General features: G+C 52.3%; 2 protein-coding genes across 11 annotated transcripts in view; one reads left to right on the plus strand and one right to left on the minus strand.

The window, feature by feature from the left end:
- Positions 1-6,321, plus strand: part of LOC122685742 — a 50,752-nt gene extending 44,431 nt beyond the window's left edge. For 4 of the 10 annotated variants that reach the window (XM_043890623.1, XM_043890622.1, XM_043890625.1 and 1 more), the window contains exon 7: positions 895-1,769. In XM_043890623.1, the coding sequence (XP_043746558.1) occupies positions 895-1,103 (209 nt within the window). In that variant the 3' untranslated portion in view covers positions 1,104-1,769. Of the gene's footprint in view, positions 1-299; positions 1,770-5,687 lie in introns of those variants that run through there. The other 6 variants (XM_043890627.1, XM_043890629.1, XR_006338538.1 and 3 more) reach the window with 5 other exon arrangements.
- Positions 1-17,600, minus strand: part of GABBR2 (gamma-aminobutyric acid type B receptor subunit 2) — a 359,033-nt gene that overhangs the window by 23,620 nt on the left and 317,813 nt on the right. The window lies entirely within an intron of this gene.

Here is a 17,600-nt window from a genome sequence, read left to right on the forward strand (position 1 = left end):
TTTAGACTGTTTGATCATGAGTTTAGGTGGATTTTTTCAGAATCCCAGACCCAGAAGGGACCTGTGAGATCACCCTCAAGGGTTTCTCTCTGGGGGCACTTCCGGCAATTATTTCCATGTGATTCTTTGTCGGGAGGGACTGTCCTGTCCAGTGCAGGGCACTCAGAAGCTCTGGTCTCTCGGCACTGAACGCCAGGAACGTCCTCTGGTCACCATGGCAGCAGAATCTCCCTCCCCAGGCTTCTTCACTTTTAAAACACTTAAGGGATTATGTTCTAGTCTGATTCTTCTTTTTACAGATGGGGAAACAGGCCCAGAAAAGGACTCCTGGCAGGGGGGTGACTGACTGGAGACACAGGCGCAGGTGTCCTGACCCTGATCCCGTGCCCTTTGCTGTGCAGCCTCGGGGCTGCCCTAGCGTTCGCTGGAATGTACCGTTCCCAGGCGCCAGTCGTGGCCAGGTCAGCCCCCGGAGCTGGCCTGAGGGCCGGCCTCTGGCTTGTGGACTTACCCAGCCTGCTGGTACCAGGCACCCTCGCTCAGGCGTGCCGGGGCCCAGGGCGGCTCGCCCTGTCCTCCCTGGCCCCACCGCCTGCAGCCCTGCTGTGTGGAGGGGAGATGAAGTGGGGGAGGTGGCTGGGGCCTGGCTGGGGAGGGCAAGGGGCCTGGGCTCAGCATTCGAATCCCTGCCTGGTCCTGTTCAGAGAGGCATCCTGAGTTTGACCTTGGGATCTGACAGGAAATTCTGTGGTTGTGTCAGGGTCATAGCAGAGGTGAGAATGATCTTGGGGGAAGTTAAGGGCTGACAAGTGTGATAATAGGTCCTAACATTTCTAGCCTGTCACGGCTCATACACGCATTCATATTAAGGTCTCTCTTTGATTTTGACCTCAGGAGCCAGGAATTTTATACCCATGTTACAGGTGAGGACACGGAGGCTCAAAGAAGACGAGAGACTTGCTTATGGTGACAGAGCAAGTCAGAGGCAAAGCCAAGCCAGACGTCTGTCCTACAGAGCAAGTGGGGGCAGCTCAGCGTCTGTGGCTGGCCTCTGGTCCCCTTCCCGTGGATACAGGCCAGCGGGGGTGCCCTGCTCGCTGTAGGCCTTTGTCTCAGGCCTCTGGGGCAAGCTCAGAGCAGAACTCCCAAGTGTTGCTGCTGAACGCAAAGCCAAGCGGTGCTTGACAGGGTTGGGGGCTCCCCCAAGGCACTCTGCCAACGGGTAATGGTGCCGCTGCTCCGCCTGACTTCACGGTCCGCGGCGCCCTCCCGGCACAGGGGCAGGGCGTCAAACGCTGTTCAGCGGGCCCGGCTGTGCTGGGCAGTGAGAGACCAGGGCCCACACCGGCACTTCCGCAGAGGAAACGATGACCCAGTGCTGGGGACGGGGAGGTCCCGCACTGCCCAGGAGAGATCAGCAGGCCACGGCGGGGCCCTGGCTGGGCAGCCCTCCTCCGCCCGGGAGCAGAGGGCCACTCGTGCCCCTCGGGCGTGTGCAGGGCGGCGGGTGTGTGGAACTTCACCTCGACAGCATTTAGCGTTGTCAGATTTCATAGTCAGTGTTTAAACCTCAGGTGATGTCACCCAGCACCCAGATTTCTGGCCTCTTTTGGAAATGAGGGCTCAGCGGCACAGGGCCGCGCACGCGTCACTGCTCCTGAGCTGGGCCCGTCTCCGCCCTCCCGTATCCTGGCCAGCGCGGCTCCAGTGTTCGGTACAGAATCAAATAAATGCTTGGAAGGGCTTATGATTCTAAGAGCATATTTGAAGCAAGTGTGACAGCTGTTCTTTCTTAAGTTGGTAAAAGAACTGGAGAGAGAGAGGTGGCTGAAAGCAATGGATGTGGGTGAGGACAGGCGGACTTCGCCGTTGGAGAAATCACCGCTGTCTTAGCAGCTGGAGGAGGATTCCCTTTGGGGGAGCAGCGACTTTGGTGGAAAACGCTGGCTCTGGGAAGGTGAGCACCACGGGCACCACGTGTTCAGAGGAGGCCAGATGAACCGCGGGAGCCAAGAAAGAGACTGGCTTGTTTCTGGGAGAGAGGACCGAGGAGGCAGGCGGCTGATCCGCCGTGTTCCTCCCCCGCAGGCTTGTGCAGCTTTAGGGAGTTCTACTAAAATGCAGGACATGTTTGGTTGGTGAGAGAGGAATGCTGAGGAACCTGGCAGAAAGGCCTGAGACTTGTCCCGGGTTCTGTGGGATGGAAGAGGGATGGCATCCATGACCTCGGAGCTGGACCGGGCCTACCAGAAAGGAGGGAGAGAGCCACCGTCTCTGGTGGGCCTGGGGTGTCCCGAGGCGTCCCCACCTGGGAGGTGGAGGCAGCTCTTTCCGGCCTGCCCTGGAATACGCGGAACGTGGGGGAGCCGTTCCCATGACCTCCTGGTGTGTGTGGGGTCGGTGTTGAGCAGAAAGGTCTGCAGGCCCACTGTGGGCAGGCGAGCCCTTCCCCTCCGAGTGCCGATACTTGTGGTTCTGCAGTGGCAATGCCAGAGAGGAAGCACAGTGCCCGGCTTGGCGGCCTGGATTCTGGCGTGCGCCCATGTTCAGCAGGACCGGGACGCCGAGACCATCATGCTCTAGCCTGTGGGGGCCCCCGTGTTTCCCAGGGGGCGCATGAGGACCATGTGTGCCCTCACGCCCTCCACCATGAGAGCACAGCCTGCTTCCTGTGGTCCTGGGACCTGCCTGACCCACCACAGCTGGGCGTCTGGGCCTCGGCCAGGGGCGGGGGTGAGCAGGACAATGAAAGGAGAGCAGACAGCAGAAGGGAGCCCCGTGTCCCTCAGACGCTGATGCGGGACAGTGAGGCTCTGCGATGCTGTAACCTAGGCCCCGAGAATGAACAAGAACTCTGGGAGGCAGCAGCCACCAGCTCCTCTGAGGCACCGACTGATGGGTGATGAGGGCGGGACACCCTCCCCCGCCTCCCCTGCCCCACACACACTTCCTGCTCCCTGATGGCCTCTCTCCTGTGGGTCATTCTGCTGCTCTGCCCCAGCCGGGTCCAAAGCTCCTTCCTGCTTTCTGCTTCTCAGGCCATCTGGCCCCTTTCTCTGGCCTCCAGTGGAGTTTTCCGAAAGGCTCCCTGTACCCCATCCACATTCCCTACCTCCTGCCCCGAGCAGGACTCCCCGTGGACCCAGACCTCCTCGTGGCCAGAGGCAGGGACACGGGTTAGCCCTGACTCTCATTTGAGGCCGGGTCCTCTCAGGGTTCTGTGGTCCTTTGCCCTCCTTAGCTCAGCTCCCTGCTTTCACGCCCTCCACCTGCTGATCAGCCCCCACCCCATCTCCCGAGCCTTTCCCAGCCGGAACTCACCACTTGCTCCCTACGCCTTCATTCCCGTTCCTCCCAGGTTCGCTGGCTCTGAGAGCCGTCCCCGCGTCCGCTCAGGTCAGACCAGGACCTGGGCCGATTCCCAGGACCTCCCGACGCTCCTGTGCCGTTTGCCTTCCCCCGTCTCCGCCTCCCCCGCCCCAGCTCCTCCTCTCTGCTGCTTCCAGAGTGGTCTTCCACACAAAGTTAATGCCACGTTCAGAGAGCTTCAGCGGCTCCTCAGACCTCAGCAGAGTCACCCAGAGCCTGAACCGGCACGGTGACCCTCTGTGATCAGACCCGGCATATCTGTCCAGCCCTGACCCGTCACCCAGCCTCATCCACGGCCCAGTCCCCTGATCTCCCTCCCGGCCCTTCGCTGCCCTTCCTTCACCCCATTCCTCCGTCTCTGAAATCTTCCCAGCCTTCTCACCCCAGGCCTGCCCCTCCAAGGCCCCTGTGCTTCCGGCCTCTCTGCGGGGCGGGCTGCGGCCTCGTGGTAGACTGGACTTCCTCCTCCCTCCCTGCCCCCCATCCCCGCCACCACTCATACTTCCTGTCCGCTGACTCGTGCTAGCTACTCGCGGCGTGCGAGATTCGGGGCTAAGTCCCACTTCCTCTAAACTGTCACCACGAGAGTGAACCCCAGCACACCCCCCATGTTAGGGGGTGCTGGATAGGCTCGGAGAGGCTGAACCATGGGCTCAGGATTACACGGGCATCCGTGAGCCTGGGTCTGCCTGACTTCCCAAACCTTCGCTTTAGATGCCAACCCAGAGCTCCCTGTAGTGATGCCTGTTACTGGTGTGCCGGTAACGGATTACAGACATCCCAGGACGGTGTCCTCTTGTCTCGGGGTGCAGGCCTGGGGCCAGGCATCTCCAGCCACAGCAGACGGGGCCACCTAGGTCCCATGAGGATCATGTATCACAGTGTGAAAAAGGGTGGAAAACCCTGCCCTAAACTGGACTTGGTCTTGGCCCTTAGCTGGCCCAAGGCAGTTTGCTCACCTGTGATGTCAGCCTGGCCTGGGAATACCTGCTTCCCTCCGACATCCTACCTCTTGGCCAGCACCCCCCAGGCCAAAGGATCTCCATGTATGCATAACTGTCCCTGGCCTGGGATAGGATCGGTGGCCCCAGATGTGAATGGAGCTTCCAGGGGGCACTGCCCAGCTCAGTCCTTGGCCAGAGAGGCCTCTCGCCTGCCCAGCCTTCAGACCTCTCAAGCTCAGGCCTCAAGGCAGCTGAGTGGCCCTGCTCAGCCCTGGCCTGGCCACGCCCATGCCTTGCCACCCTCTCACGGGGGTCTGCTGTGAGCTCAGGGCACGACCTGGCTGGTGCTTCATGGAGACCCTGCTATCAAGTCAAGGCCAGCTTGGTGTGAGCAGGGAGGTGACAGAACTAGGGTGCAAAGGTGCTCTAAACCAGAAGGCTGGAGCACTGGGATCCTGGACAGACCTCCTCTCTCCACCGCTGCTGGGCATACCACTCAAGTTTATGCTTTTCAAGTGTCTTTAGGTCTGCCTAACCGCGCTAGGAGTTTAGCTTCATTGCTATTTTGCATAGATTTTGAGCCCAGGAACAGACTTACTCACCCAAGGTCACACAGCAAGAAACCTGAGGAGCTGGCGCTTGACCCCAGGGTCCTCTGTTGTCTGTAAGCCTCCCTGGGAACTGGCTAATTGTGGGAGTCCCAGCTCCCAAAGGAAGGTGGCTGCCTGGACAAGCCTCCGGGGTCCCCTCTCCCGTGCTCTCCTGCATCTCAGGGTTTACAGTTCGCCAGTAGCTAAAGGCAGCCACCTGCCTTGCCTCTGAGCGAGGGTCTGGCCCGGGGCGGTCACATGCTCATTCCACGCCCCAGATCCTCCTTTGGGACATGCTGGAGTCACCTGCTTTGTGAGTGGTTCTGAGCATTGAGCAAGAGCGTTGAGACCAAGGGCCACGAAGCAGAGATGCACCCCCTCGGTAACACACGCGGGAATGACACGTCTGTTTCATCTGCCTGTCGCCGTTCAAGGAGGCAAGCGTACCGGGAGCCCGACAAGGTGGCAGAGATTGCTTCATTAGAGGAGGGGATCCCTGGGCAGCAGCAGGCCAGGGGTGTGTGCACGACCCTCTTCCCTCTGCAGGGGCTCCTTTCCCGGGGCAGGCTCCTCTTCCCGGTCAGTGCTTCCTCCTCCGCAGCAGTGTGGGGTTTCCGAGGGGAGCAGGATGCTCCAGTTCACTGCAACCATAAAGCTGTTGTGTGTCTTTCACACCCCAAAGCAACAAACGGAAGTCTTCTGAGGTCACGCCATTCTGGTTTGTAATCACACAACTTCTGGGCTCAGATGCACTCAAGTGTCTTCTTTTGCCTCCTCCCGGTAGTGTGCCGTCCCTGCCAAAAACTCGTCCAACCTTTCTTTGCACAACTCGGGTGATGAGACATTCACTACCCTCTCCAGAAGCCCGGTGAATTTCTGGATGAGGCAGACGGAAAGGTGGGTGTTCTTCCTCATCCTGAGCTGAGGTCTGTGTCCTCAGAAGTGGCCCCGCTGACCTTGGCTCTTCCCTCCGGGGCCCTGCAGGTCCTGCCTCCTGTCTGGGACCCGGGACAGCCCTCTGAAGTGCAGTGGCGGCGACGGTGCCCCTCTGAGCCTCCTCTTGGCCAGGCTGATATCAGCCTTTTCTGTGCGGCGGAACAGTTTTTTGTTCTTTGCCTGTTCTGGCCACTCTTCATCTTGTCACCGTCTCCACAGGGTCCAGGGCCCAGATAAGACACAAGACTCCAGGAGGGTCTTAGAGGGCGAGCCTGCTGCCCCCTCCCCATGCCCAGGGCCCGACGCACCAGGGGCTGCCTTTGAGCTGGCGCTGGTTATTCTGCAGCCAGGCGTCACCGTGAAGCTGACGGCCCACACTGTCAGTGTCCGCGTTTGGGGGCCTGCTGGTGCTTGGAGCAGCCACGCGCACCCTGCCCCTGCCCCGGTGCTCCTTAGAGACCTGCGGAACCCTGGAGTACATGGAGCGGCACCCCGGGAGTGTTCCCGGCCGTCCGGCAGGAACGTGCCGGTGGCCTCCTCACTCCTCAGGGCGCTCCAGGGTCACCTTTTCCACGCGGGGTGTGCTTCCCGGTGCACCGTTCCAAAAAAGAGGCCACCAAAGGCTACTCATAAGTGGCCCCAATGATCTCACTGAAAAATAGTTTAAAAGACTCAAACAAGAGGAGGAGTGGGCAGTCCAGAGGTGAGGTGGACTTGGGGGAATAAGAACAGCAATGTCGATTTAAAGAAGGTTGATGTCATAAGTTTTTCCTATGAACTGACGAGTGTGATGTGGCTTTGGCAGAGCACAAAGTAAGCGTATGCGCACTTCTAACTTTGACTTAGCATCTTTCACACACATAATTCCGTGTGCCCCTCTAACACCGCGATGTAAGGCAGGACGGGCCGTGGGATGAAGGGCTGGCAGAGGCTACAGCTCCCCAGACACCCCACCTGCAGGCCCACGGTTCTCAGCCCCTGTACGTTGTGGGAGTCATGCGACTGATTCTGGCTGGTGGGCAGTGGGCGGACGTGACATTTGGCCCTGATGGGCTGAAGCACAGAAGAGCTGTTTGCAAGACCCGTGTGCTTCCTTGTGTTGGGGTTCAGATCCTGGAGCTGTCTTATGGGAGATGGTTGCTATGGAGACCACCCAGCTCCACAGGTGGACTTTGTAGGAGTGAGGAGTAGAGCTTTGTTGCGCCCGCCTGTGAAGATTTAGGGGTTCTTTATTACTGCAGCCTCTCCCAGCCTGTCGTGACTTATATGGAAAGGCAATTATTTGTTCTTACGTTGTCGTGTGTCAGGCACTGTGCTGATAAGGACTTTGCACACGTCCCCTCACACGTCCCTGAAGCTGTCCCGTGAGGGAAGGGTTGTTGTTCCTCTCTGCTCTAGGGGGAACGGAGACACAGAGGGGCAGAGCCATCTTCCCAGGGTCACAGCGCCATGGAAGTGCGGGCTCGGGACCTGCGTCTGGGTCTGTCCTACGCGAAGACCTGGATGAGCTCTGATGAGTTGCAGAAACAGATGCTATTGTGTCCCAGCACCCCGTAGGGCTAACTGCTTCCTTGGAAGATGGAAGACTGCACAGACTGCTTTTCTCATTCAGATTTTAAGCCTGAGTAAAACCCTTGTACTGTGATTTATTATAGCAACACTGATTTTCCAATTTCAAGACAACAATGCAGCTTGAAATAAAATGGAAAGAAAACACTGAAACATTTGAAACCTTCACTTTAGATCCTTATTCTGTCTTGCTTGAACTGTTCCAGGCCTGTATCATTTTCTCCTCCTTTCTCTAGTCTCCCCTCATTCCAACTGACTGCCAGAGCCACCTCTGTAAAGCCAAATCTAAGCACGCCCTCTCTGATTCAGAACCCACAGAAAGGTTCCTGGTCCCCTCCACCGGTACTCCCTAAATTACATTCCTCATATAAGTGATGTAAATACGCTACATCATGCAAGTGAAAAAGGAGTTCCATGGCCAAAGGAGCTTTGGAAATCCTGATTTAAAATATTTACTATTGACTTCCCTGGTGGTCCACTGGCTAAGAATCTGCCGGCCAATACAGGGACATGGGTTCGATCCCTGGTCTGGGAAGAGACCACACTCCGCAGAGCAACTGAACCTGCCCACCACGACTGTAATCCTGAAGCCCGTGCCGCCTACGGCCTGTCCTCCACAGCGAGAGACGCCTTCGTAGCGGGAAATCCAATACCTCGACTGGAGAGGAGCCCCTGTCTGCTGCCGCTGGAGAAAGCCCGCCCACGGCAACGAAGAGCCAGCACAGCCAGAAATAAATAAGCAAATTATTTATCGCTGGGACTCTCCAGTGGATAAAACTGTGCTCTCAAGACAGGGGCCCCAGGTTCAATCCCTGGTCAGGAAACCAAGGTCCCACATGCTGCAACTACTGAGCCCAAGAGCCCCAGTGAAGACCTAGTACAGCCAATATGAATGTAAATTAATTAAATATTTATCATTAAGAATTAACGTTAAAAACTTCTGGTTAAAAATTGTAAACTGTAGGGCTTCACAGAGCCTTTAACATGCTAAAGCCCACTGTACTTTTCCAAGAGGCAGATTCATCATTTTTGCCATTTCTTAGACTTTTGGACCATGAAATCTCGCCAATCCCTTTCATGTGGGGATACCTAATGGAATTAGTATTCCATGATGTACACTCAGCAAGGATGCTGGCTCTTGGGTAAAGTCTGGACTTCTCAGCTAACATTCAAGGCTTCCTGAGACCTGTTCCAGGTCACTTTCCAGAGTCATCTCACAAACCTGTTCCTCCATCTACCCCAGGGTTCAACCCCTCTCATCCTCCTCCTGGAAATGTCACTACTCATCACTCAGTGCTAGGTTGTGGGACCCTCTGAGCTGTGACCGGACAGGAAATGAGGATTGAGGAACAAAGTCAGAAACAGCACAACATAGCTTCCGTTTGGGACAATGTTAAAAACACCCGACCAGTGACATGGCTGAGAAGAAAACAGGAATGATGACTGTGAGACTAATTGAAAGCCACGTGTTTACCGAGGCTCAAAGAGTCCCTTTTAGAAGCGGGAACTGGGCCCGCATATGCCAATGAACAAGGCAGAATGGGTGCATGCTAGAAACAAAAAGCGCCAAGATGTGCTGGGCAGAACCAAAGATATTAACGTAATTAACAAAGTAATTAACATGCAAAGGAATGCAAAAGCTGCCAGGAGGCTGATAAGGGAGGGTTATTAAAGAAGAATGAGCAATGTAGCAGGGAAGAGAAATTAGGTTGTGCATTTCCTTTTTTATTACAGACCCCCCCCCAAATACTCTATGAGTAATAAATAGGCCTTGATTTACTACAAAAATACCCATAGGCTGGGGCCAGAATTTGCTGTTGACCCTCTCCCTGGCAAAATAAACTGACCGATCAATCACTCAGTCAGCCAGTCTCTGAGAGTATGGGGGAACCTGGATCCAGTGCTGTAGTTGCGAGCAAGGTCGTTAAAGATGTCAGATCAGAGGCCAGAGTGTCTGACCTCTAGTCCCAACCCTGCCACTTAGAAATGCTGAAACCCTGCAGCAGCTATGCAGCCTCACTGTTGCCATCTGTAAAATGGGTCTAAACACAGGATCTCCTCATACAGTTGGGGATTAAATACACGGATAGGAGTAAAGCCCCCTGACCAGCACCTGGCCCAAGTGAATGACTCAGAGTCAGCGGTTGCTATTAATCACCCCATCTCCACCACCCTGCAGAAATCTATACAATGGAAAGTTCTCAGTTAACATATAAATTCAGAAAATGTCTCAAAGGATTCACTAAGAAGATCAGAGCAAACTCACGTTCCCTCCTCATTTCTCCTGTCTGGTTCCCAGAGCACTCAGGGGATGGGCAGGAAAGAAAACAGGCACATGAGGATGTGTGTGAACTGGTAGCTCGTCCCAGTCACTTCTCTGGCTTTGGGACTTTGGGTGAGTCTACACCTCGGTTTCTCCATCAGGGAGATGAGGGGTTGGTTTAGGTGATTTCTTAGGTCATTTCACGCTCTGAAATTCTATGAGTCACGTGTTATGTTAGTCACATTAGCGAGCATCCATTACCAAGAGAGCAAAAATGACCCTCCGTGGAGGCTCCTCTTCCTGCTTGGCCGTCTTGCAGCTCTATTCTTGGCTCTGGGGTCCTCCTGGGACCTCAGGCTGGAAACTGCAGTCATGAGACGACTGTGCCTCCCTCATCTACATGCCCACCTGCCCCAAGCCCTGTGTCTCGGGTCTCTGCCCATCTCAGCATCGGGCCACCTTTGGCCCCAGACCATGGGGTTTGGGCTGTCATGCCCTCAGCGCACCAGTTCCCCAGCCTGTCCTTCCCTCAGAATGGTCTGTCTCTCCCACTGCCACTTTTCTTCTTTTCTCAAATTGTTATGAAAAGCTAAATAGTACAATGAACACTTGTGTACTCTCCTTCGGGATTCAAAAATTGCTAACATTTTGCCATATCTGCTGGCTCCCTCTCTATATATACACTGTCCCCCAAACCATTTGAAGGTAAATTTCAGGCTCCATACACTTCAGCATGTAGTCCTATGTGACCACAATATTATTATACCTACAGAAAGTAGCAATATCTCCATAATATTATCTGAGAGCCAGAAGGAGCTTTTTCAGGAGTCCCTCACGCTGCTATGCTGCTGAAACTCCTTTCCTGGCTCCCCACGGCCTTCAGGTTATGGTTCAAGCTCCCTTCAGCTCTGCACTTACTTTCTGTCCACAAGCAGCCAGATCCAACAGATTCCTGAACTTTCCCCAGACACACCCTCCACCTTCCTGCTCCTGGGTTTTCATTTCCCCAGACATACCCTCCACCTTCCTGCTCATGGATTTTCACCCTGGAACGCCACTGCCTCCAATATTTTCTCCTCAAGGTTTTGTCCATTATGTAAAGCTCAGCTAAAATTCCACATTGTCCAAGGAATCTTATAAGGTTTTTCTAGTTGAAACGTATCTTTCTTTTCATATCTCCGTAACACATGGGAAGCTAGTATGATGACAGAGTTCAAATATGGAGGAAGGCAGAGACAAAAGAGAGAAATGGACTTAATCTCGGATCAAACTGTGCCTGAACTCTACATTACCTCTGGAATTTTCCAGGGTACTGATAACGTTTCCTCTAGGCTCAGTGGTAAAAGAATCCACCTGAAATGCAGGAGATGCGGGTCTATGGGTTTGAGGCCTGGGTCGGGAAGATCCCTGGAGAAGGAAGTGGCAACCCACTCCAGTATTCTTGCCTGGAGAATCCCACGGACAGAGGATGGGCTACAGTCCTCTGTAGGATGGGACTGGTGGGCTACAGTCCACGGGGTCGCAAAGAGTCAGACACGGCTTAGCAACGGAACCATCACCACTGTGTACTCCAGTTTGAATTAACTGGAGCCAAAAGCACCCTAATGAATACTGCAGGGATCAGGGCTGACAGTCCTTCAGCCTTCTAAAGCTGTGAAGCAACGGTAGAAAAATACAGTGCATTAGACCCGAGGTACACTGGATGCTTCCTGTTCCCCAAGACCACTCCCCTTCCTCCCACCCTTGCTCTGGGATGCCCTCACTGACCTTGTCCTGGCTTTAAAAAAGAAAAAAAAACAGGCAAAATTCAGAAAAATTCACTACTTAGCCATTTTAAAGTGTACATTTTAAAGTTTACAACGTGGTTTAACCATATCTACTATCTAATTTCAGATAATTCTCACCACTTCAGAAAGAAATCTCATATCCATGAGCAGTCACTCCCCCATATTCCCCATCCCTCTAATCTAGGTTCTATCTCTATGGATTCGCCTGTTCTGGATATTTCATATAGATGGAATTGTACAATATTTGGCCTTTCGGCATCTGGTTTCTTTCACTGAACATTATATTTTCAAAGTTCATCTGTGCTGTAGCATGCATTCTTATTTATGGCCGAATAATATTCTATTGTATGGATATACCACATTTTATTTATCCATTCATCAGTCGATATAGACATTTGGATTGTTTCCACTTTTCTGGCTTTTATACATTATGATGCTGTATTTGAGTGTACATTTTCATTTCTCTGGAGTGTATACCTAGGAATGGAATTACTGGGTCATATAGTAACTTTAATTTTTTGAGAAACTGCCAGACTGTTCACACAGCTCCTGTTTTCTGTCTAAATCCTACTGTTCTTTCAAGAATTAGAAGAAAAAGTACCTCCTCTTTCACAAAACATTTCTCAAGGCAGGATGACTAACCACGTCCTCTGTGCTCCCCCAGGGCTGGAGGCTAAGCTATCCCAGCACTTACCACCTGCAGTGACATTCTTCGTTTATACACCTGTCCTCCCTGGACTGGGGGGGTCCTAAGAGCAGGGATTATACCTTAGCCGTCGCTGTGACCCCAGCATGTGGCACACAGTGAATGCCCAGTATATGAGTTTGGCCACTGAATGAACAGCATATGTCTCTCGAGTGTCCCTGTGGTACCCAGCCTAGCTTACAAGGGCTTCTTCATCACAGAGGGTGGGCTGTGCTGAGAGCCTCCTGGATGCGGGAATGAGATCGTGAGGGTGGGGCAGGGGGTGCGGACGCGTGAAAAGGCACGTGGAGGGGGGGTGGGAGTATGCGTGTGTGGATGCAGTTCTACAACGCTTGCCTGAGTTCAGAGACTGCCGTGGAGCCAGCTGAATGAGACTGATCCCCCTGGCTTATCCTGGAAGACGGAGGACAACACAGGTGGGGAAAGGCCGTTAGGACGCCTGATGATCAAGGAGGTGCTTGAGATAATCACAGTGACGGACCTCAAGCTGGGGCAGAGCTCTGCTCCCCAGGAGGCAGCTTCCCATCCATCATCTCACTGAAGAGTCAGCATGGGGTATGGAAGGAGCCTGCCTGTGGGGAGAGCCGGCCTGGCTGAGTGCTTCTGAACCTCACTTGCCGCCTGTGTGGTCCAGAGCCCATCAGTTCAGTTCAGTCGCTCAGTCATGTCCGACTTTTTGCAACCCCATGGACTGCAGGACACCAGGCCTCCCTGTCCATCACCAACTCACGGAGCTTGCTCAAACTCAGGTCCATCGAGTTGGTGATGCCATCCAACCATCTCATCCTCTGTCATCTCCTTCTCCTCCTGCCTTCAGCCGTTCCCAGCATCAGGGTCTTTTCAAATGAGTCAGTTTTTTGCATCAGGTGGTCAAAGTACTGGAGTTTCAGCTTCCACATCAGTTCTTCCAATGAATATTCAGGACTGATTTCCTTTAGGATGGACTGGTTGGATCTCCTTGCAGTCCAAGAATCTTCTCCAACACCACAGTTCAAAAGCATCAATTCTTCAGCACTCAGCCTTCTTTATGGTCCAACTCTCACATCCATAAAACCATAGCTTTGACGAGACAGACCTTTGTCGGTAATGTCTCCAGAAAAGCATTCAAAGCAGAATCATGCATCCAAAGGTGTGAATCTACCCCACAGGCAGCGGCACTGCTCAAGGCCTCCCGGGAGGCAGGCCGAGCCATCATGTCACTTTCCCTGTAAAGGCAGGAAGTTCTGAGTCGGGGTGGGGGTGGGGGGACAAAAGTCACAGTGATGGGTCTCCTGGGTGTCAGGCTTAGCGCCAGGCACTTGAACACATCACTCCAGTCAGTGCTAATGGTAGACCTGTAAGGGAGGCGCATATATTTCCTGATGGCCACTGAGGCTCAGAGATGGCGAGTCACTCACACAAGGTCACACAGCTGGGAGGTGGCGGAGTATGGATCCAACCTTGGATCATAGTGGTTAAAGCTACCTTGTTATTCCTCCAGAGCCCACGGTGCGGGAGCCTGGGTTGGTGAATGCATTCAATTTCCTTGGTATGTGAATGCATTTTCAGAAGGCTGCCATATATGTTTAATAATTGGTATGACCATATAATGTCTTGTCCGCCAGCTTCCTTTCTGCTGCAGGACGTGGATAAGAAAGAGCGAGCAGGGTGGACACAGGAAAATCCCGCACACTTGTTGGCAGATTTCACTCTGGCCCAGAGTTACCTTCTTGATTTAATTCCCCAAGACTTCTATGTCTGAATGATGTAGGAAAATGACTTCTTGGGTGAAACATTAAAAGGCCACAGTGGATGTTCACAGTCTTCCTCTCACAGCTCTGGCGATCATGGCTCAGAGGGAGAAGCGGGCTCTGCAGCCTGCATCTGGGGGATCAGACTCGAGCCCTCTGAGATTCCTAAGCCAGGAATATGCTGGGCTGGGCTCAGGGGGCCCAGTGACAAGGAGTCGGACACGGGAAAGTGGTCAGATGAGGGACGAACTCTGAGGGGGCTCAGGGCAGGGCTGCTAGAAGCAGGTGATAACGCTTCATCTAGTATCTCACCTTCATTGATTGGTTTCAATATGCTGGCCACATGCATGGGCTTCATAGGCACACTGCCCCTTTAATCCTAACCCCAAAGCCTTATGAGGTGGGACCCATATTATGCATGAAGAAACTGCGGCCCTCAGAAGTTGCCACTGATTCTACTAGTTTCCTAGGGTTGCCACAGAAATCTCCATAAACTGGGTGGCTTAAAAGGAACAGAAATTTATTCTTGCACAGTTCTGGAAGCGAGAAGCCTAAAGGCGTTGGCAAAGCTCCATGCCCTCTGCAGGCTCTTGGGGAGAATCCAGGGCCTCTCCTCACTTCTGGTGCTCCCGCATCCCTTGGCTTATGGCCGCGTCTCTCCTATCTCTGCTTCCATCTTCGTGTGACCTTCTCCCCTGTGTCCTCTCCTGCTTGTTTGAATGACACTGTAACTGGATTTAGGACCAACCTGGGTAATCCAGGATGATACCATTTTAAGATTTTTAGTATAATCGTATCTGCAAAGACCCCCCTTCTAAATAAGGCTGCATTCCTGGGTAAGGATGTTGATATGTCTTTCGTGGGTCACAGTTCAACCCACAACACTTACCTAACCTCACACAGTAAGTGGCTGAGCTGGGATCTGAAGCTTAGCCTAACTCCACAGTTCATCTGCTTGACCACTGTGGGCTAAAACCGTGTACTTGCCTGCTATGTGGCTGTGGCCACGCTATTCAACCCCTCTGGGCCTCATTTTCCTCTCCTGCAGACTGGGGTAACAGACAAGAATGGTGATACTTCATGAGGTTGTTGGGAGGATAAATGAGTTGATAAAAGAAAGCACTTGGGACAATGTCTGGCACAAAGTATGAACTCAACCAAAGCTGCTGCTATTATGACGTTTGCTATGGTTACTATGAAGACAATGCAGCTTTGCTGGCATCTTGGATGGAGGCTGAGCAGACCTGCTACTGAGGATGAGGCTGGACCTGGAAGAAATGCTCTCAGATCTGGATTTGCTGGGTTTGCTTCACTCTTAATGAAACATCAACCAGACAGTCACAGGTGAGAGACTTAAATATCTATAAGACAGCCCTCTGCGCAATGGATTATGATAATTTTCAAAGCATCAATGAAGGGAATGTTTCTTTAAAACAAAACCAAGTAAAACATAGAACCAATGCAAAAAGAAGCAGGAAGTATGAATGGACCAGCAGACCAATCCCAGCAGAATGGACCTGAGTCATCTAATGCCACCTGGCCCAGGCTGGGTGTGTTTCCAACATACAGGTCTTCTCAGGTCAGTCAGTTCATCTCTCCAGCCTCAGTTTCCTCCCCCAAAATGGCAATGGCAAGGCGCTTTGTAAACTGTGCCTGCCGTAGAAGTGTGGGGCATTCTTATTATTACAGCATGTATTTGCCAATGTGGGACAGACTGGGCCCTGGGGGTGGGGCCCCAGCCCAGAAGAGGGCAGAGGGTGGGGCGCTGGGCACTGATAATTGGGATGACAGTGCCGTGGTCCCCTGAGCCCTTAGGAGGGACCCACGCGTTGTGTCCGTGTCTTCCGAACTGAACTGAGCGTCTTCGGGTCGTGTTAAGTGTTCCATCCTATGTCAAGGTCAAAGTGACCCAGTGTTTGAGGCTTAATCCACTGTCACTTTAGGGAGACACTCTTGGCCAAACAGTTGCAGAAAGAATGAACATCCCACCAAGTGGCTGGCGGTTCTGTCTCAGAGCTGTGGGTGCTGTGGTGCCCGGACACGCTGGTTCCCTCGTCCCTTGCTTCCCTGGCAGTTTCTGTGGCCGACGGCTTCCTGCAGCTGCAGGCCAGGTTTTTTAACCTGCCTAAAGTTCCGGTCTGCAACTTGCTCACCCTCTGACTCTCAACTGCAGTGAAAAATGCTACAGAAGACAGAAATCTCGTAGTTTTTCCTTCTTTCCTGTCCCTCGCTCTCTGTCTTCCACGAGGGAAACAAATGTTCAAATGATGATTCAGGACTTTCAGGAAAACGTGAGCGTGGAGGGACTCATTCAGGTCTGTGGGGTCTGCACATGTGAACGTCCCCAAGTGGCGCCCCCCCAACTCAGTCTTCATTTTCTTTGTCCCCATCATGGTCTCTAGCTGGGGGTTGGAGGGGGGGTTGGTAGGGGGCCTGGGTGCCTGGATTTCAGGGCTCTTCGATTCAGGTTTTTGTTCCCTCCTCTTTTATCCTTAAATGTACTGTCCTGGGTCTGTTTCTAACTCTGGTATCCAAAGTGCAGTCCTGGCCCTTCCTAGAGGTTGGTGAGGGTCTGGGTTCAGAAAGTTAACAACCCTGGCTGCACACTAAAACCCATGGCAATTTCTAAAAGATCCCAATGTCCAGGCCTCTTTCTAAACCAATTAAATCAGAATTAATGGAGTGTGTGGCATAAGTACCAGTACTGTGAAAAAGATTTTTTCTGGGGTGATGTGGCCAGGATTGAAAACCACAAATCTAGCCTACCTTTATGTAAATAACTCTTACAGCTCAACAATTAAAGGATAAATAATTCAATTACAAGGAATGGGCAAAGGACTTAGGTAGACACTTCTCCTAAGAAGATAATACAAATGGCCAATAAGCACATGAAAAGTTGCTTAACGTCATTAGTCATTCAATAGTGAGTCTTATCAAAACCACAATGAGATACCGCTTCATACCTGGTCGGATGACTGTAATCAAACGTGCAGGTCATTAACAAGTGTTGGTGACAATATGGAGGCCCTGGAACCCTCATGCATTGCTGGTGGGAATGTAAAACGGTGCAGCCACTGTGGCATGGTCTAGCAATTCCTAAAAATGTTAAAAAGAGCTACCATATGACATAACAATACTACTTCTATATATATGTGTGTGAATATATACACGTAAACACATATGTATACACACACACACCATCGTGGTTATCTGGGTCATGAATATCTTTTTTGTACAGTTCTTCTATGTTTTCTTGCCACCTCTTCTTAATACTTTCTGCTTCTGTTAGGTCCATACCATTTCTGTCCTTTATTGTGCTGATCTTTACATGAAATGTCCTCTTCGTATCTCTAATTTTCTTGACAAGATCTCTAGTCGTTCCCACTCTATTGTTTTCCTCTGTTTCTTTGATTGGTCACTGACGAAGGCTTTCTTATCTCTCCTTGCTATTCTTTGGAACTCTGCATTAAAATGGGTATATCTTTCCTTCTCTCCTTTGCTTTTTGCTTCTCTTCTTTTCTCAGCTATTTGTAAGGCCTCCTCAGACAGACATTTTGCTTTTTTGCATTTCTTTTTCTTGGGGATGGTCTTGATCACTGCCTCCTGTACAATGTCATGAACCTCTGTGCATAGTTCATCAGGCCCTCTGTCTATCAGATCTAATCCCTTGAATCTATTTGTCACTTCTATTGTATAATCATAAGGG

This window comes from Cervus elaphus, chromosome 29, assembly GCF_910594005.1.
Source record: "Cervus elaphus chromosome 29, mCerEla1.1, whole genome shotgun sequence".
NCBI lineage: Eukaryota > Metazoa > Chordata > Mammalia > Artiodactyla > Cervidae > Cervus > Cervus elaphus.